Source organism: Macaca fascicularis, chromosome 4 (assembly GCF_037993035.2).
Source record: "Macaca fascicularis isolate 582-1 chromosome 4, T2T-MFA8v1.1".
Taxonomy (NCBI): domain Eukaryota; kingdom Metazoa; phylum Chordata; class Mammalia; order Primates; family Cercopithecidae; genus Macaca; species Macaca fascicularis.
In genome coordinates this window covers 16,173,862-16,195,486 of record NC_088378.1, presented here as the reverse complement: position 1 = coordinate 16,195,486, position 21,625 = coordinate 16,173,862, and the positions used below count along the sequence as shown (strand labels likewise).

Genomic DNA, 21,625 nt, shown 5'->3' with positions numbered 1-21,625 from the left:
GGGGCCAGCAGACTCTGATGTGGCCACAGCTGGAGGCTGGAGAGGAAGAGCCACTGCCGGGTCTCACGGGAGCTTTGGGTAATAATTCAGGCCAGAAGTCACTTGTATATACCCAAGTATTTGGATTTCTGATTGTCCTTTAAAAAAGATGATGTTCATTCCTATGAATTTAATTTAAATGACTTCTTACTTCTTGATATTTCAGGCCAAAAAAGAGTATATGGGTCTTGCAATCAAAAATGATAACCTGGTATACATCTATAATTTGGGAACCAAAGATGTGGAGATTCCCCTGGACTCCAAGCCCGTCAGTTCCTGGCCTGCTTACTTCAGCATTGTCAAGATTGAAAGGTACAGTGAATCCGTGACACAGGGCATATATGCACAATTCACAAGAAACCTGTTGAACACACGCACGTGCACACACACACACACACACGCAGTCTTCCCGTGGAAGTTATAAATAGCATTTTCCTCCCTTTATTCTTGCTCCCTTTTCTTCCATTATTCTTGTATTCTTTCCCAAACACCTTAGTAGAAAAGAAAAAAAAAAGTCATTTCTAAATCACGCTCTGATTATTAGATTTTACCTGGCCAATCCAGGAATTAATTTCAAAATGAAATGTCTTTCTTCTCTTTCCCATTGATTGTGATGTTTTATAAATGCTTACTAGTGTCACAAAATTAAATTACCCATTTTGTGATGAGGAAACATTAACATTTTGACATTTAAAAAGTATTTTCTATAAATTATATAATAACACATGAAAATTATTTATCTCAATAGGGTGGGAAAACATGGAAAGGTGTTTTTAACAGTCCCGAGTCTAAGTAGCACAGCAGAGGAAAAGTTCATTAAAAAGGGGGAATTTTCAGGAGATGACTCCCTGCTGGACCTGGACCCCGAGGACACGGTGTTTTATGTTGGTGGAGTGCCTTCCAACTTCAAGGTCAGCCATACAGCTCTATTTTGACCTATTACAAATCTACAGTAATTGTTTTTATAAATCCATAAACCTATAATGACTTGGGGGTTGCTGATATCACTTTAAGAGCTTACTTCTGGGGGAAGTAGAATTCTGAACCAGAATCTATAAACCTGATGTGTAAATCTGGTCTATGCTACTCATATTTTCATAATGTCAATGCTTTCAGGTTATAGCTGACTCCTGAAGATCCATTCATTCATTCTGATACATGCATATGTAATTAATATTACCCCCACCTGCCACAGGAATGTCCGTAGCTTGTGGTGTCAGCACAGTTTAGATCTAATGTTCAGCTTTGCAGTGGTGGTTTCAAAAATTCAGTTATCTCACCTAATACAGGTATGAAATAAAGTATCTGGGATGAGAGATGGGGTGGAACCTAGGAGAGAGTATGAAATCTGATGAAGAGGGGATAAAGGATAGGTCAAAGAAGATGAGAAGTTGATCTGGGGTTCCAATTTCAGGACTATTATTACTAGTTATGGGCACATGATTGGATCTTCTCTGAGGATTATTTTCCCTCTCGTTATATGAGAACAAGAATACCTACCTCACAAAGCTGGCATAAGGACTGATTTTTGTCATGAATTCACTGTCCAGCCTATGACCAGCACATAATCAATGCTCAGTAAATCCCACTTTCTCTGCTAAGATTTGCACAACTGACAAGTTACTGCATATCTAAATGATTTGGCATAAACACACTCGGGTCTAGAAAGACATTTCTATGAAGGGGTAGGTCTCCTTGACCTACTATTAGTTGCATTGTCTGTTCTGTAATGTCTGAGTAAAACATGACCATGAGACAGTTGGTTTTGCTTTTTCTATTGAACAGCTCCCTAACAGCTTAAACCTGCCTGGCTTCGTTGGCTGCCTGGAACTGGCCACTTTGAATAATGATGTGATCAGCTTATACAACTTTAAGCACATCTATAATATGGACCCCTCCACATCAGTGCCCTGTGCCCGGTAAGAGACAGTTGAGAGTACTAAAGACTTGGATATTTATGCAAGAGCAGCAGATAGAACAAGTATGAGTCAATATTCAGGTTCTCCAACTTTTCTTTGGGGAAGCCAGGTTTGAAACTACGTTAAGTCATACCTGCAAAAAAACTCTTCACCTATTCTCTATCATAGATGAGCATGCCCAAGTATCAAGTGTCAATTTGTTTGCAGCCTTGATTTAGGATTCCAGGCACTAGGGTGTCCCTGGAGACTTCAGTTGTCTTGGCACACAGGATAGAGAAGAAAACAATCCATTTAACATACCTACAAATACCTCTTTATCTGTTCCGTGCAGACAACAGGACTTCATTTAAATGTTGTAAGGGCCACCGAAGATGTTAGAAGAATGAGTTAAAAGGGCTTCACTTGAAAAGCGTAACAGAAACTGTAGGGTTCAAATGACCCTTGTGTTTCCATTTCAGAGATAAGCTGGCCTTCACTCAGAGTCGGGCTGCTAGTTACTTCTTCGATGGCTCCGGCTATGCCGTGGTGAGAGACATCACAAAGAGGGGGAAATTTGGTCAGGTGACTCGCTTTGACATAGAAGTTCGAACACCAGCTGACAACAGCCTTATTCTCCTGATGGTCAATGGAGTGAGTAAAAATACAAGTCCTACTACTTTTCCTTTATTTCCTTTACTTTCTGCTACTCACGTTTCCAGGAACCTTCCCAGGTCCAGTGTGTCATGCCATCAAACTGAAATTCTAGTTTAGAAAAGTCAGATTGGATTTTCTTCTTCAGGAAAGTAATGACAGCAATAAATAAAAGCAACCCTGAGATGCATTTCCCTACAGTACATTTTTGGATATAAATAAACTAAGAGAACTTTGAGGAAATTAGCACCAAGATCTAGGACAGCAGCGTGTCTGCAGAAATTCTGCACTGGGCTCCTAACTTGTCCAAATCATATGCCCTAATCAATTTAAAAGCAAAGCTTGCATACTTTATATATATGTATGTGTGTATATAAGTATATATGTATGTACACACACACATATATCTTTATTTATAAATGATACATGTGTACTATAAACAGATATAAATATAGTATGAAACATTCAAAGCTTGCAATAAAGGACAAATTATACAAAGATAAAATAAAAGATTATATATATTTAAAATGAAGAGTAAATTGACTTTATTAATGATACAGAAATGTTTTTCTCTCACTCGAAATTATTTTGAATAGCACTTTACTGTACACCTCAAACAAAATAGTTTTCGTGAGAAAATGTAATTAAATATGCTAAATATTTTTGAAAATCCTTAAACTCTTTGTGATACAGTGATTCAAAAGTCTGGTCCTAAGTCCAGTTTATTTCAACACTAATTTTATTGGTTGTTGTAACTAGACAAGATACCTCACAAAAGTAAAAAATGAAAGAAGCATATCATTAGCTGTGCCTACTAACTCAAATAGTTGTCAATCACATTCACCAGGTGGCAAAGGCTGTCTTTGAGATTTGACTGGTATGCTTCCTTTTTTCTAATATTAATTCTTATAAGCTAACCAGATATCATTTTGTAAACTTTAATAAAAGGGTTCTAAGCTATTGAAAATCTTTATTTGAAAGATTTTTCTAAAGTTTAGAAATGTCTTCCCTCAAATGTTTTAATAGTGCTGATAGGAGAGTTTTTGTGGGATTGCATTTGCATTGTTCCCATCAACAAAATCACTTAACAATAGAAAAATTCCCAAACATCTTTTTAAAAAACCATCTCTCCACAGTATAACTGTCCTTAAAAAAAAGAGAAAAAGTTACTTTCTCATCCATTATTATGATAATACCCTTACACTGATGTGACAGTATGTTTCTTTTTTGAATTAACTAGTAGGTTTCATACTACTGTCAGACATTTCTCATCACAAATAAAGTTCAACAAATTTAGAATAATTCATGTTACAAAGCAAAATGTGTAACCCTTTATAAACTTGACAGCATTTTCAGAAATTTGTAGGAAGTAGCCAGCAAATATCTGTGTGTCTCAAAATGTTTTCACATCACTCTCCATCTCAATACGAATCTAAATATTCTATTATTTCAGTTATATCACCCTTAAATCCATGTAACTAGCCACACATAAACTGCAATAAATTGCAATAGGCGAGAAGCAAAGAAATGGATGAGGAACTACCTTCAACCCTTCAAGTGTGGAACCCCTCTTGGGAAGCCACACACATTATGTGAATTTTGTGAAAGTCTGACAAAAGGATAAAATGAAGGCCCACAGTCAATAATTCATGTATTAAATATTAAAAATTAGTTTCTTTCTCTATTTTAGATTTTTTAGTGAGTATAAATGGACGTTGAAATATTTTCTTCTCTATTTTAGATGTTTTTAAATTAGTATAAAGTTGAAATATTTTCTTTCTAAACTCCAATAAGTTGTTCTCCACAGTCCCAGGAATGCACAAACTCCACTCAGGAGATCACTTCCTACAGAATAGGGACCTTGCCACAATGCTTTATTTTTCAAATCCATTGACTTCTTGTATCTATGAACTATCTTCTGAAACAAGCAAACCTCATCAGTAAGTCACCTGAGTGTTACAAAATGTCTTTGATTCTCAAACATCATGTGTTCCAAGTGCATAATAATTCTATATTTATTTACATAAATCCAGTGTTTCAAAACAATACAGCAATGGCCTTCTTTTTTAAAATCCATATTTGCTGATAATATGGAAGAATTATTTTCAGTATACCTTGAAATTATTTTTTAATATTACTAATTTTCACCTAAAATAAATGCAGTCACATCTGTTGGCCTGCTATAACTTTTTAAAGTTTCCTAAAGACAAGGCAGTTGAATAAACTGGTATACTATACTCTGTTTTCAAGATTTTGCTAAAGGGCAATAATGTAGACTTAAAACTTCATCCATTAATTCAGAAAGTAGAATGAAAACAAAAGAAGAATCTTTACACTGTGTATAAAATTAACTTTTATATATTAAGAAGAGAAGTAGCTGCTGATATGGAAGTAGTTGTCACTTTTTTTTTGAGACAGAGTCTCGTTCTGTAGCCCAGGCTGGAGTGCAGTGGCATGATCTCGGCTCACTGTAACTTCCACCTCCTGGGTTCAAGCGATTCTCCTGCCTCAGCCTCCCGAGTAGCTGGGATTACAGGTGCCTGCCACCATGCCTGGCTAGTTTTTGTATTTTTAGTAGAGATGAGGTTTTGCCATGTTGGCCAAGCTGGTCTCAAACTCCTGGCCTCAAGTGATCCACCCGCCTCAGTCTCCCAAAGAGCTGGGATTATAGGTGTGAGCCACCACTTCCAGCCGTTGTCACTTTTATTTCATAAGAATTTCGTAAGACTTTCTTAGTCTTCAAATAGCTCCAATAACTAAGAATATAGTCATATTTCTCAAATTCAGCCAAAACTGACTCTACTCGCATAATAACAGATGTTCCTATCTTACAACTTCTTTCTCTCCCCAGAGTATGTTTTTCAGACTGGAAATGCGCAATGGTTACCTACACGTGTTCTATGATTTTGGATTCAGCAGTGGCCCTGTGCATCTTGAAGATACGTTAAAGAAAGCTCAAATTAATGATGCAAAATACCATGAGGTACAAATCATTGTAGTTGGTTGGTTTTGGTTTTGTTTTTTATACTTAGATCTGTTGATCTAATCAGGCGGACAAATGAGACAGGCAGGATAGTAAATATACTGAGAGCTTTCGTATCCAAGGAGCAACTGAAGGACCCTCATCTTCTCAACCCCAGGAAGACATTTGCTTTAAAACAATGGATGTATTTTTCCTATTGATGTTCCGATTAAAAAGTCACTGAAAGATTCCTTTTAATTGCTTCATTAACCAGAAGGCTTCTATTAATCTTAAATATCTCAATTGGTGTTCCTCTAGAGTACTTCTGTGCACGTGTGGAATGAGCCAGAGTGTAGATGCACAGCCATTTTTTTTGCTTGTCCTTTGAGCCCCACTAAATGTAACAAGAATATAAATACAGAATTTCCTTTTAAACCACTTATCCAGCATGTAGAAAATAGTAGCACAGTTTTCCTTATAAAGAGAACTCACAAAGAATCCCCTTTAGTTTTGAAACAGATGTGCAGACTACTGAAAATATACTTCATCCATTTTCATTAACTATTTTGAATATACAATTTGATCAAGTGTATATAAGGCATAATATCTTTTAAGTGGAACCAAAATGCAAGGGGTAGGAGACTGTATTTCCCTTTTCAGTTCAAAGTCCATAGCCTCATGAGAATGGTTTACAATAAAAGAATATTTTAACTATTTCTCTGACTAGCAGTTTTGCAGATTCATTAGAACTGCTCACTGTGTCACCAAAAAATTACACCTGGTAACATGCAATCTAGATTCCAGAAGGCACCTGCTTGGGAATACAATAGCGGTCACCAGGGGTTAGGGATGGGGGAAATAAGACATTGCTGTTCAATGGGTATAAAGTTTCAGTTGTGCTAGGTGAGTAAGTTCTTGAAATCTGCTGTACAGCATGGAGCCTATAGTTATAACTAATTTACAATTTATTGAGGATAGATCTCATGTTAAGTGTGCTTAACACACATGCTCACACACACACACACACACACCACAAAGGGACACAAGGAAATGCTGGGAAATGTGTGATATGTCTCTTACCTTGATTGTGGGATGATATGAGTGTTTGTATATGTCCAAATTCATCAAATTGCATACATAAAATATGTATAGTTCTTTGTACATCAACTAGACTTGAATAAAGTTGTTTTTAAAAAAGAAGAGAACAGTGGCACCTGTTTATAGCTCTTTCCTGAATCCTCTCAGAAGGAGCAGGAGGAAACAATAGGTCTAATCGCAAAATTTTTCTTGGGCTGGCTCCCTCTTCATACAGACCTCCTTTCCCAGGAAATGTGAACTGCTACTTGTAGAAGCAAGAGTTTTCAAGTCTGTGAGAAAAGAAAATCTATCTATATCTATTCCCCATTTTGTGAACAAACAAGCACAAAGGCATGGAAGAATAGCTAGTATAGCCAGGAGAATTAAAATATATAGAAGTCATCAAAGAACTGAATATTAAATAGTTAATCAAGGCTTACTATACATTATCTCTCCCAGATCTCAATCATTTACCACAATGATAAGAAAATGATCTTGGTAGTTGACAGAAGGCATGTCAAGAGCATGGATAATGAAAAGATGAAAATACCTTTTACAGATATATACATTGGAGGAGCTCCCCCAGAAATCTTACAATCCAGGTAAGGCTTTTTGTTAAGTAGCTGTTTGTTCCTAGCAATGTACTGGGCTGGCAACATCCAGGAGAGGTCTAGTAACAGTGTCCGCACTCTTACTTGCTACTTTTACACACAGGAATAGGTACAGGCACACACATTCATGTACCTGCAAGCCCTCTGCAGTCAGTCCTCAGGACCTCCTGAAATTAGCATCACATAGATGTAATCACAGATTTCTTCAGTTATTGTATTACTCTTAGAACATGATCTAAGGCAATATTTCTCATCAGCAATAGGAAGGGTGGAACATGTGTATTGTGTGAAGACAAAACAGCATTTGTCCATTTACTCTTTTTTTATATACTTTAAGTTCTAGGGTACATGTACGTAATGTGCAGATTTCCTACATATGTATACATGTGCCATGTTGGTGTGCTGCACCCATTAACTCGTCATTTACATTAGGTATATCTCCTAATGCTATCCCTCCCCCCACCCCACAACAGGCCCCAGTGTGTGATGTTCCCCTTCCTGTATCCAAGTGATCTCATTGTTCAGTTCCCACCCATGAGTGAGAACATGAAGTGTTTGGTTTTTGGTTCTTGCAATAGTTTACTGAGAATGATGGTTTCCAGCTGCATCCATATCCCTACAAAGGACACGAACTCATCCTTTTTTATGGCTGCATAGTATTCCATGGTGTACATGTGCCACATTTTCTTAATCTAGTCTGTCACTGATGGACATTTGGGTTGACTCCAAGTCTTTGCTATTGTGAATAGTGCTGCAATAAACATACGTGTGCATGTGTCTTTATAGCAGCATGACTTACAATCCTTTGGGTATATACCCAGTAATGGGATGGCTGGGTCAAATGGTATTTCTAGTTTTAGATCCTTGAGGAATCGCCACACTGTCTTCCACAATGGTTGAACTAGTTTACAGTCCCACCAACAGTGTAAAAGTGTTCCTATTTCTCCACATCCTCTCCAGCACCTGTTGTTTCCTGACTTTTTAATGATCGCCATTCTAACTGGTGTCAGATGGTATCTAATTGTGGTTTTGATTTGCATTTCTCTGATGGTGAGTGATGATGAGCATTTTTTCATGTGTCTGTTGGCTGCATAAATGTCTTCTTTTGAGAAGTGTCTGTTCATATCCTTTGCCCACTTTTTGATGGAGTTGTTTGGTTTTTTCTTGTAAATTTGTTTGAGTTCTTTGTAGGTTCTGGATATTAGCCCTTTGTCAGATGAGTAGATTGCAAAACTTTTCTCCCATTCTGTAGGTTGCCTGTTCACTCTGGTGGTAGTTTCTTTTGCTGTGCAGAAGCTCTTTAGTTTAATTAGATCCCATTTGTCAATTTTGGCTTTTATTGCCATTGCTTTTGGTGTTTTAAACATGAAGTCCTTGCCCATGCCTATGTCCTGAATGATATTGCCTAAGTTTTCTTCTAGAGTTTTTATGGTTTTAGGTCTAACATTTATGTCTCTAATCCATCTTGAATTAATTTTTGTATAAGGAGTAAGGAAGGGATCCAGTTTCAGCTTTCTACATAGGGCTAGCCAGTTTTCCCAGCACCGTTTATTATATAGGGAATCCTTTCCTCATTTCTTGTTTTTGTCAGGTTTGTCAAAGATCAGATAGTTGAAGATGTGTGGTATTAATTCTGAAGGCTCTGTTCTGTTCCATTGGTCTGTATCTCTGTTTTGGTGCCAGTACCATGCTGTTTTGGTTACTGTAGCCTTGTAGTATAGTTTGAAGTCAGGTAACCTGATGCCTCCATTTTTGTTCTTTTGACTTAGGATTGTCTTGGCAAGGCAGGCTCTTTTTTGGTTCCATATGAACTTTAAAGTAGTTTTTTCCAATTCTGTGAAGAAAGTAATTGGTAGCTTAATGGGGATGGCACTGAATCTATAAATTACCTTGGGCAGCATGGCCATTTTCATGATATTGATTCTTCCTATCCATGAGCATGGAATGTTCTTCCATTTCTTTGTTGTCCTCTTTTATTTCATTGAGCAGTGGTTTATAGTTCTCCTTGAGGAGGTCCTTCACATCCCTTGTAAGTTGGATTCCTAGGTATTTTATTCTCTTTGAAGCAATTGTGAATGGGAGTTCATTCATGATTTGGCTCTCTGTTTGTCTGTTATTGGTATATAAGGATGCTTGTGATTTTTGCACATTGATTTTGTATCCTGAGACTTTGCTAAAGTTGCTTATCAGCTTGAGGAGATTTTGGGCTGAGACGATGGGGTTTTCTAAATAGACAGTCATGTCATCTGCAAACAGGGACAATTTGACTTCTTCTTTCCTAATTGAATACCCTTTATTTCTTTCTCTTGCCTGATTGCCCTGGCCAGAACTTCCAACAGTATGTTGAATAGGAGTGGTGAGAGAGGGCATCCCTGTCTTGTGTCAGTTTTTAAGGGGAATGCTTCCAGTTTTTGCCCATTCAGTATGATATTGGCTGTGGGTTTGTCATAAATAGCTCTTAGTTACTTTTGCTTTAGCCTTAAACCCATTTTGAGCTCTCCAATAGCATCTGAGCTACACAAATTTTTAAGGTTATCCAAAGGGTTGTGTATTATGTATAATGAAACATTAAGACTCTCCCCTAAACTTTGTTGATTACAGATGTGTTGGAAATAATGCCAAAATGGATTCATTAACAACGTGGATTAATAAAAGTCTGAAGACCTGTGTTCAAATCCTAACATCACTTGTGACATAAGTGAATAATTTATTCTTAGTTTCATTTTATAAGTTAAACCCTGTGGAATTACTAAGAATTGATTATTTTTATGTATAATATGTCAGTTCCCTATGATTCAATCTAATAATCACCTGCTAAAGGGCAATAATAGCATCTCCATCTATTTCACTGAATTGTTATAAAGATGAAATGAGATAATGTAAGTTAAAGCATTTTGAAAACTATAAAGAACAAATTGGCTTGACTCAGAACAAAACTCTTCTATAGGCAAAGATTAGACATTGCCGTGTGCCTATCAAAGAAAGCATGAGAATATGAATGATTATAAAGCTGTTACAAATGACTATAAATAATGCAAATTCCATAGCCTACATATGCAGGGTAACATCATCATCATGGCTGTATCAGTGAGGCTGACTTTCTTTTCCAGGACCCTCAGAGCACACCTTCCCCTAGATATCAACTTCAGAGGATGCATGAAGGGCTTCCAGTTCCAAAAGAAAGATTTCAATTTACTGGAGCAGACAGAAACCCTGGGAGTTGGTTATGGATGCCCAGAAGACTCTCTTGTAAGAACCACTCAGTCAAAAGCTTTTTAATAGACACCATACTTAACACTCCCAAAAGCTGGAAAAGCTCTTTTCAGCTTCTCTCTGATCCTAGGTACACCTTGGGTTCCTTTCTGCCACCACCAGAAAGAAGAACCATTAAGCTTGAAGGGCTCTTGTGCATGGGATTCCTCTGTGACTTGTTCATTTGCTTCAGTTTTCTATGGGTGGGGCATCTAACACCTAAAGTGGTGTGTGCTAGCATCATTGTTCACTCTGGTTGGAGTCAGTGGAGAAGATGAAACCCTATCTCTCAGAGGAGCTCCTGGTGTATGCCTGAATTCCAACATAAACCAGAAGTGGGAAAATAAACTATTTACATAGAAACTAACAGGCAAGGCCCTCCGTATGTGAAACGTTGATAGTTTTAAGCATTTGATAATTCTCAAAAACACTATCTCCACTTGTTTTGGCACACAGATATCTCGCAGAGCATATTTCAATGGACAGAGCTTCATTGCTTCAATTCAGAAAATATCTTTCTTTGATGGCTTTGAAGGAGGTTTTAATTTCCGAACATTACAACCAAATGGGTTACTATTCTATTATGCTTCAGGAGTAAGTATTTGTTTTTCTCTGAGGAAACTTCTTTGTGATAATTGTTTTGCCTATTAAAAATAATTTTTAATGCATGTTAGAAGTGATTTTCTATTCAGATTTTGACTCACATGTAGACACACAGAATGCCTCATTTCAAACACTTTTAAAAATATTACATGTATTGTTTATCAGGAGTTCCTAACCTGGAATTCATAGACCCACCCCCAACGGATCATGGATAGAATTCAGGGGGTCTGTGGACTTAATGGGAAAAGATTACATCTTTATTTTCTCTCACTGAAATTGATCATTTCCTTTGATTATGAATCTAGACAACACACCACAGTAGTATTACCAGTACCTGCGACTTTGTCATTGATAGAAATCACAGATTTGTTTGTTTCACATTACAATTGTCACAGAAATCTCAGAATGTCATTTTTGCTCATTGCTACTTCTAATATTATTAGGTCTGCTATGGAATCTTATTATTTACTGCCTTAATAAGAAGTTATACTATCACAGATTATTTATTTTAATATTTTGAAAACTGTATTTCAATATAATTGGTTTCCTTTGTATTATTATATGTTTTGTTTTATACATTTAAAAACATTATTTTGTGAAGGAGTCCCTATGTGTTACCAAAATGCCAAAGGTGTTTCTAGCACAAAAATTGTTAAGAGTCCCTGTTTGTATGCTATGAACAAACACATCTGTGATTTAATTTATAAAAGGGTAAAAAGAACATACATGCTTCTTTTAGATTTGCTACAGAACATTGTAGCTCAGCTTATAAAGATATGCTATTTCAAGAATAAAATAAGGTCTGTAGAGGATTGGTGACCGTAACATCCAACTAGTGGGTCTCTGAAAAGGTCATCATCAATATATACACTGATGTGCCAGGTCATCATAGAACTTCTGAAAGCAACTTTCACTTTTCATATATATTACCTGCATCTGACACATTTATATTCCAATTTAATTGGAATCAGTAGAATCTGTGAGAATTTACCCAAAGCATTTTGTAGAACTTCTGACCCCAAACCTGCCTCAGACTACCCTGGTTAGTTAAGTAACACTTTTTGCCCACAAAAAGTAGTCTATTTTGAGGGCAGACTTAAGAAGTTGGTGCCCATATAAGGAAAGAGAAGCAAGATGAATATTTGCCAAATATTTTAAGATAAGCAATAAGCTAATTCAGATAAGAAGAGCTAACTTGCTTTTTAAAATGTCTCTTCTGCCTCTATAGATGAAAAAGTGAAAGATTTTAAAAAGCCAAACTAGCAAATTAACCCTTGCCTAGTCATCTAGCTACATCCCCAAGGAGACCTAAATTATCATCTTTTCGAAGGGATTAAAAGTGAGATTGAAAGTAGGAAAGTAACTGAGACTGAGCTAACAACTCTCAGCATAACAAAGTCACCAAAAATTTTCAGTTGGAAATATAGGAGATACATTTTCTACTGAAATGTGTCTAATTTTATAAGCAATACCAGTACAAGCAATAGGGTGTTCTTGGTTGTTATTTATAGAAATTATTTTACAAGCAAATTTCCTACACACTATATTGCCTTTAAGCAATACCATTCAAGGCCGGGCACGGTGGCTCATGCCTGTAATCCCAGCACTTTTGGAGGCCGAGGCGGGTGGATCATGAGGTCAGGAGTTCAAGACCAGCCTGGCCAAGATGGTGAAACCCCGTCTCTACTAAAAAATACAAAACTTAGCTGGCCGCGCTGGTTGGCGCCTGTAATCCCAGCTACTCGGGAGGCTGAGGCAGGAAAATTGCTTGAACCCGGGAGGCGGAGTTTGCAGTGAGCCGAGATCATGCCACTGCACTCTAGCCTGGGTGAGACAGCAAGACTCTGCCTCAAAAAAAAAAAAAGCAATACCATTCAGTAAATGTTGAAAACATTTCCATCTTTTGGATCCCTAGACTCCCTACTTACATGTTTGTGCTTGCATTTCAGTCAGACGTGTTCTCCATCTCACTGGATAACGGTACTGTCGTCATGGATGTAAAGGGAATCAAAGTTCAGTCAGTAGATAAGCAGTACAATGATGGGCTGTCCCACTTCGTCATTACCTCTGTGTCACCCACAAGGTACAGCTTCCTCACTTCATATTCTTTCTACCATGTCTATTTGTGGGACATGATTATGTCAAAAACCACTATAAATAATAGGTTCTCCTACACCTTTTCTAATGTTAAAACAAAAATGCTAGAAGGAACAATTTACTTTCCTTAAAAAAATATTGCTATTAGTTTCCAAGATATGTAAAATAAATCACTATGAAATTTCTTAAAATAAATACAAGGGTTCTTTTTCCCGTAAAACAATAGGTTATAATCTTCTTGATGGAAATGCCTACTAATATTACATACTGAACGGAGTGCAGTATTTTGCACATAGAAGGAGCTCAGCCAATGTTGGTCTTGTTTAGACCTTGAGTCACACAACTGAGAATGCAACATTTATGGCCACATTTTAAAAGCTCCAACTTCATCTTTAAAATAGATAATACTGAATTTATTTTTGGTAATAAGAAAGTTTTCTGGAATAAGAAATGAACCTCTGCTACTAGTCTATGTCCACTTTTGTGGACACGTGGACACAGAAAACATGAGGAGGCTTTTTCTGGATCCCACTTCCAGTAAGGATCAAAATAATCTAATGTGCTTTGCCATGGAAATGGTCTTCCACAAATGTGATTAAGTTATCATCATGAGGTATGCTCTGTTTTATACACACATACACATACACACACACACACAAATAATGCTGATGACTAGGCATCTGAATTTCTTGCCTTATGGGTTTAAATTCCAATCTTGGTTTGGAGAATCTTTTTTGCATATAGAAATATCCAGCCATTTTATCCTGGGCCTCATGAAGAGTTTGGCAACTCACTGTCTTTTCATTAACCAGATGTTCCATTTCATGAGAAAACCTGCTTATCCAAACTAGAGTGGGTCAAGGTAAAATGCTAGCTCTGTGGTTTGTGAAGAAGCCTTTTTCTTTTGCAGATATGAACTGATAGTAGATAAAAGCAGAGTTGGGAGTAAGAATCCTACCAAAGGGAAAATAGAACAGACACAAGCAGGTGAAAAGAAGTTTTACTTCGGTGGCTCACCAATCAGTGCTCAGTATGCTAATTTCACTGGCTGCATAAGTAATGCCTACTTTACCAGGTATCATATTTTTATTATTAATGAATCTGCATGATTGATAAATAAAATCAAGACAACAGCAAAAATATTAAAAATGAGAACTATGAAATGTATCTGAGGCATTAGGGGATAGTAATTAAAAGCTTGTATGTGCTTGAGAAACTGTCATACTTGCATTTCTGTGTAGGTTCTTTGCCCTTTAATTTCCAAATGACCTTGACTAAGTAAGCCTTCATGTCTTCACCTACAAAATGCAGATAATAATAGTGCCTGCTTGGTAGGTTTGTCATGAGGGGTAAATGAGAAGATAATGCACATAAAACAACTTGTACAGTGTCTGGCATACAGCAAGCTAAAAATATTAGGTGCAATTATTTTTGTACTTATCATTAATGACAGAGTAACATACCCAGAGGTTTACAAAAGTCTTAATTTAACGCATGACTTTAAAGAAAGCTATTAATCTAGGTCCTTAACAAAGCCAATAGGGGTTCCTTAAGTACAAGAATAAGCAAGGGAGGAGTTTAATATAGATTAAGAAACAGAGGCAGTTCCAATCATCCAGAGTGTGTTGAGGGAAAAGATGTTCATTATTATAAATGTGTGATGCCAGGCACATAGTTATTAACTGGTTGAATGTAATTTAAAGGGTCCTGGTTATGCGCACACACACACACACACACACACACACACACACTTTAATTGCCAAAGCTCTTTGACTTCCATAATTTTCATCATGTAATTCTAAACAATATTTTTAATATTTATTTTTTCCTCTGTTACAAACACAGGGTGGATAGAGATGTGGAGGTTGAAGATTTCCAACGGTATACTGAAAAGGTCCACACTTCTCTTTATGAGTGTCCCATTGAGTCTTCACCATTGTTTCTCCTCCATAAAAAAGGAAAAAATTTATCCAAGCCTAAAGCAAGTCAGAATAAAAAGGTAAAAGATAATGCTGTTCTGACTTCCTAATTGTCATCATTTTCCATGCACACAGTTCTAGACACTGCTGTTTTAGAGAATATACTTGATCCTTTGCAACTACATACATAGGAAAGATGGGATTCTTGCAGTATCACATATTCTAGTTTGCCAGCTTTGTTGTATTAATTTTTTGTTTGTTATAGAGGAATTTTTTATTTTTTATTGACATGTAATAATTACACAAATGTATGGGGTACAGAGTTGTCTTTCAATACATGCATATAATATGCAATAATCAAATCAGAGTGATAGCATGTCTATTATCTCAAACGTTTATTATTTCGTTGTGTTGGGAACATTCAAAATCATCTCTTCTAGCTATTTGAAAATATACAATAAACTATTGTTAACTATAGTCACTCTACTATACTATAGAGACACAGAACATTTTCCTCCTATGTAGCTGTAATTTGGTATACATTAACCAACCTCAGCCTATCCTCCTCCCGCCGCTGCCCTTCCCAGCCTCTGATAGCCACAGTTCTAGTCTCCTGTGAACTCAACATTTTTAGCTCCCACTTACGATAACATGCAGTATTTGTCTTTCTGTGCCTGCCTTATTTTACTTAATGTAATGTCCTCCAGGCTCATCCGTGTTTGTTGCATCAGTTCCTGTTCCAATGAACAGTCTGAATCAGCTATTTATTCATGCTTCCAACTTACAATGGTTTCCCTTACAATGGTTAAAATGTCCCTGTACTTAACAGTTTGTATAAATAATACATATTATTTGGTACTATAATTCTCTAGTATCATTTGCTTTTGTGTAACAATTTCAGGCTTTTGTCACAATCATGGAATATTCAAGTTTCTGATCTTGCCCTGGTTTTTCCCCTCCTTCTTGGGCCTTCACTTCAACCACTCACATGCACAGTTGGTCTGTGACATCAGCTTAAGCTACTCCATTATCAAAATCTTGAGTTCTAAAATTCCATCCTACTATTCTTTCTCATGCATTTACTGCAACTCTGTACATTATTTGCCTTCATTACAAGTGGGACCCTTAATCCCTTCTAATTCTTTCAGTTTAACCCTCCCCACCTCTTTCATGATCCAATTTTAAGAGTGCGCTCAGGTGTCAGTGTTCCCATCCTGGCCCATGCCACCACCAACTCTCATCTGAATAACTGCAATACCTCCCAGCAGGTCTCCTTGCTTCCACCTTGTTCCCTGATAGCCTATTCTCAACCCTACAGTCAGATCTTTATAAATATAAATCATATCATGTCACTACTGTGTTCAAATGGCCCCCCGACTACACTCAGAGTAAAAGCCCAAGGCACCATAATTCATAAGAGGCCCTATGTGATCCATGCCCCTTACCCTGAGTTCATCTCCTCCTACTTGCCCACCTCTCTCAGTCTTCTCCCCATACTGGCCTCCCAACTATTCCTAGAATGGGCCATGTGTACTCCCACCTTAGGTTCTTTATTCAGGCTTCCCTTCTGCTTGGATCGCGCTTCTCCCAACTATCTGCACAGACAACTTCTCTTCCGTCTACAATTGCTCAACTCTCATCTGTTCAATGACCTACATTGACACCCTATTGAATACTGCAGCCTGTCTCCTACCTTCCACCAGTAATGCTGCTCTTTTGCTTCTTTCTATTCTTTTTTCGTAGTACTTATATTTTATTAGTATGCTTTCTTTATTATGTTTATTATTTATTATCTGTCTCCTCTACTAAAATGCAAGCTCATTCATCTTGTTCCCTGATGTATAATAAGCACTCAGAACAATGCATGTAACAGGTGTTCAATAAATACACAGCTATCTGCATCATAGGGTTGTAACAAAAACTAAATGAGTTAATGCATGAAATGATATGCACTTAGTATAGTGCAAGGCATGGAGTAAAGATTCAGTGAATATTAGTGATTATATCTCTATAGCGCCTTACAGTATTCTGGAGGATTGGTTCCTAAAAGTAAAATTGCTTGGCTCAAGGGAATACGCATTTTCAATATTGAGGCAATACCAATTTACAGTCCCACAAACAGCATTTGAAAGAACATATTGTCCCACACTATTGTTAACAATGAATATAATCAAATTTCTATAATTTTGCCAATCTGATGGACAAATTGAGGTTTTAGTTTTCATTTCTCTGAATGCTAGTGAGGTTGAGCATTGTTTCAGGGGAAGAACTGATTGCCGTCCAAGGCTGGCTTCTGGACCATCAGCAAAAGGGAAGTGTCTCCACCAGCTTCTCCATTCTGATGGTTTTTCACTGACCATTATATCTTGACATTTTCCATATATATGAGCATATGTGGACTACTTTTTCAATCCTCTTGAAACTTCTTCTTTGTTCATACATGACTGCTTTATCAATGTTAACAAAATAATTGTGTGTGTGTATAATTGAAACTTAGTACTTTCTTAGGATCCCTTCCTGAGTTGGACATGGAAGACAGATAATTTCATTGATTCTCATGAAGGATTTTGCTGGAAGATACTATGAAGGAGTTTTCAGAGTATACTACAAAATTCTAATAGAGTCTTGCTGTTACCTTCATACATTGATGCTAAAAGATTTATCCTGAAACTTTTTTTATCTGGCACTTGAACACTGGTCAGAGGGTCATAGGCAGCAGATTAACATTACAGGTTGATGAGGGACATCAACCTTCTCAAGCAAACACAGTTACCCCTTTAAATAAACACAGTTTTCTAAATTAAGTTGTCTATCAAATGTGATTTCCCAACAAACATTCAGTCTGAAGGTTATAATCAACAGCCCTATTAACAGAAGTTTTTCTGTATTATAGGAAACTTGCTAACCTTTATGGTAAATAGTGTTAGACAGAAACTTGACTTTGTAATAACAAGATACAGAATCACCATAGATTTCAATTATATTTTATGATAACTAGAATATCAACATTTGCTAATCTTTTCTTCTATTGACCCTTGTTTCAACAGCTTCATAAATAACTACCAAGAAAAATATGTGGTCTCTGACCTAAATTTTCATTAAGGCTGCACCAAAGCAATTGGGATTGTAATAATTTATTTTCACAATCACTTCCTAATATCCCATTTTATTCACTTATTATATTCATTTAACCATTAATAGACTTTTAGTTGCTTCCAGTTTTCTGGAAGCTAAAGATCTTTGTAGATGAATCTTTGAGTGTATTGCTGAACAAATCTTTAAGATAGATTCCTAGAGGGAGAATTACTGAATCAAGGCATTGCTTTCCAAAAAGGTAACATTGATTTCTATTTCCCTATGGTATTTGTGAATACCTGTCTTATCATCTATGTTTCAGTCTTAAGTTTTTTTAACAATGTTTACGTTTCAAATTTAATTGGGAAAAGTTTCTCATTTCGTGTTTAATAATGAACATTTCAAGTATTGTAACAGACATCATGCTAGGGTATCTGGCAAACCACTCTGTTCTCTAAGAACTGATTTCCTACCCAGTGGGCAGGCCCTGTGTTTTAGATGCAAGACCTCACTTCCCTGGATATAGATCACTGGACCAGGGTAGATCACACGCACAAAGCTGGGCTATCAGATTCTCTTTCTTGGAAACTTAGAACCTAGAGAGATCTGCCTGAGCTGGCCATTGAATAGAAAACATGTAAACCTAAGGGCATTATGTTAATTATACAAAGAGGAAAAAAAGCTGCTTCATAGAGTGAAAGGCAGAAAGCTATCCTGTCGAGAAAGAAAAATGAAAAGAGATGCTCTGAGAAACCAGAAACCTCCAGAAAGGGAGTGCCTTGATTTTTTCTAGCTTTCCAATTGATTCTAGCCCCTGCTGGGACACCACAATACTATCTTAGATTGTTTAAGATACCCCGTTCAGGCACGGTGGCTCACACCTGTAATCCCAGCACTTTGGGAGGCTGAGGCAGGCAGATCAAGCAGTCAGGAGATCGAGACCAGCCTGGCCAACATGGTGAAACCTCGTCTCTACTAAATACAAAAATTAGCCAGGCAAGGTGGTGCATGCCTGTAATCCCAGCTACTCGGGAGGCTGAGGCAGGAGAATCGCTTGAACCTGGGAGGCAGAGTTTGCAGTGAGCCGACATTATGCCACTGCACTCCAGCCTGGGCAACAAAAGCAAAACTTTGTTTCAAAAAAAAAAAAAGATACCCCTATATCCGTATAACACATTGCCGTCTTTTTCTTCAGTAGCTCAACTAGCTTGGTTGTTATCTGACACAAAAGAATCTTGCTAAATTGAACTGGTACTATCAGTGGGATTGCAACTAATAGGCCCACAGAGAAAACAAAAAATTACACTGGTAAAGCCAAAGTCTAGTGGTGTTCATTGAGAATCACCATATACATACCCATCTTAGGATAACAAACTGAGTCTCTGTGTTGTATGGTATAAAGTAATGAAGTTATACCTTGGCTATTTTATCATTATTAAGAGTGTGAATGTGTATCTGCAGAAGAATTAGCATATTTGGTTGCCATATATAAAGACATCAGAGTTTATTGATTTTTGCAGCAGATGAGAGACGCACCTACATAGTCATGTATTCCCACATTGAAGCAGAGTCAGGCAAGGCTGGTAAATTGAGATTGTTCTGTTTCAAATAACCCTGTGCTTCACTGAGCACCTAGAGCTAAGTGGATACACTGACTAAGAAAGCGTGAGATCCTTTCCATCCAAATGGAGAGAACAGGAAGCAGCCAGAGTTGGGGAAAGTCCCCTACCCTCACTCTCACTCTGTTCTCTTACCCTCACTACAGGCCCTGTGCAAAGTATTTCCAGCTGGGCCTTTCACTGAGACAAAGGTGATCATATCTCCTATCATAAAGTATATTACTCCACTGGGATTGAAATAGAGCATGGATTTGGGAAAATTTTCCTAAGGCATTAGAGTTAAAGAATCTCCTGGCAGCCCTACTCCAGCCCGTTCTGCCCACCTACGGCTTGAAGCTATGGCCATTATTTGTAGGCGAGAGCCTGGACCAAAAAGTACTGGTAGCTGGGTATATTTCCTCCATCCAAGAGAGAAACCTTATTTCTGTTGCAGTAAAAATCAGGTTATGAGTCCTGACAACTGCATAAAGAAGGGAAGTGGGAATGGTGGAACCAGGTGGGCTTTCCTTTAGGAAATGAGAGTCTATGAGCTCCCATCTCTCTCCAACCTAACCACCACTGTGAGAGTCTCCACTGCCAAAATCCAACTGCACGAGCTGCTGCCCTGAGAGCAAGAGACACTGGCACAGCTGGTCTGTCCTTTAATTAATTAACCTGCCCTCTGCCCAAAATCACATCTAGATTTTGAATGTAATTCTGAGATTTAGCTAAAACACTTTTTTTTTTTTTTGTAGGTCTTGTCTTTTGCCCTTATGAGATTAAGGGTTTTATTGTCCATCTGTTCCAATCTACTTTATATCTTCCAGAAATTCCACACGGCTTGGTTCTGCCAGTAGAAACCCTCTCAGATTTCCAGGACTGCTGTGGATTTATTTTTATGTACATTGTTCTGACATTTCAATGGGAATAGGGGGGCTGGGAATAAAGGTGTGTGCTCATTCAGTAATCCTGAACCAGAACTTTTCTGATCTAATCCTCTCTCTCATCTTGTCTGTTGCCTGCGTGTGCTCATTCAGTAATCCTGAATTTTTGTATCTAATCCTATCGCTCATCTTGTTTCTTGCTGTGTCTCTGTCCTCCCTGCTGCCACACATTTCCTCTTCTATCAGGCCTTCTTTGTTGCAAGCTGTCTTCCTAGGTGGGTCAGAGCAGGCCACTCCCTCCCTGCTTTCAAAACCTGTGTGGCTCTTCATCACCTAAAAAACAAAACCTCCAGCAATCATCTAAGGTCCTATCTGGCACCAACCCTGTTTTCCAATTTGCTGTTGTAACTGTTTCTCCAAATTAATTTTCAGTTCCTTAAAAAACAGGAATCATTTCTCATTGACTTTCTATTCCCCACTACATGCCACCCATGGGAGGAATGTATAATCATGGATTTCCTTCCCCTTTACTTCTACCCATTGGATAGTCACTAAACATTTGCTTGAATAAGTGACTAAATACTTGAATTTATTTGCATTTACTTTTATTTTGCTTCAGAAATTAAAACTAAATAATCATTAAATATTAGCCTATACTTGCACAACTCTAAATTTTAGCATCGGCCATGCAATTTTAAGAGCACAAGGTGTTTAAAAATTGTTCTATATCCTGTCACATAAAATTCTACTACATATCCTATCACCAAAAATCTCCTTAAGTATTTTGAAGATGTTGCTATGTTAACTTTTTACACACCATGCGTAAGTAATAATCTGTGTATTAAAGTAATATTAATATTGTTTCTTATGTAAGGATTTTGTTGATTGATTCAGGGTCATTTTAATTGCCAACTTTGCCACTTTTCACTATTGGTTAAGATGTGCACTTAATTTAAATG

General features: G+C 37.3%; 1 protein-coding gene across 5 annotated transcripts in view; it reads left to right on the top strand.

Annotated features, from left to right (window-relative positions):
* The window catches only part of LAMA4 (laminin subunit alpha 4), a 149,172-nt gene that overhangs the window by 114,198 nt on the left and 13,349 nt on the right, over positions 1-21,625 (top strand). For 4 of the 5 annotated variants that reach the window (XM_065543230.1, XM_005551624.4, XM_015448572.3 and 1 more), the window contains 11 exons: positions 206-351; positions 788-950; positions 1,825-1,958; positions 2,417-2,588; positions 5,440-5,571; positions 7,087-7,229; positions 10,349-10,487; positions 10,947-11,084; positions 13,043-13,176; positions 14,101-14,265; positions 15,036-15,189. In XM_065543230.1, coding sequence (XP_065399302.1) covers positions 206-351; positions 788-950; positions 1,825-1,958; positions 2,417-2,588; positions 5,440-5,571; positions 7,087-7,229; positions 10,349-10,487; positions 10,947-11,084; positions 13,043-13,176; positions 14,101-14,265; positions 15,036-15,189 — 1,620 coding nt within the window. Of the gene's footprint in view, positions 1-205; positions 352-787; positions 951-1,824; positions 1,959-2,416; positions 2,589-5,439; positions 5,572-7,086; positions 7,230-9,839; positions 9,937-10,348; positions 10,488-10,946; positions 11,085-13,042; positions 13,177-14,100; positions 14,266-15,035; positions 15,190-21,625 lie in introns of those variants that run through there. The other variant, XR_012433362.1, reaches the window with a different exon arrangement.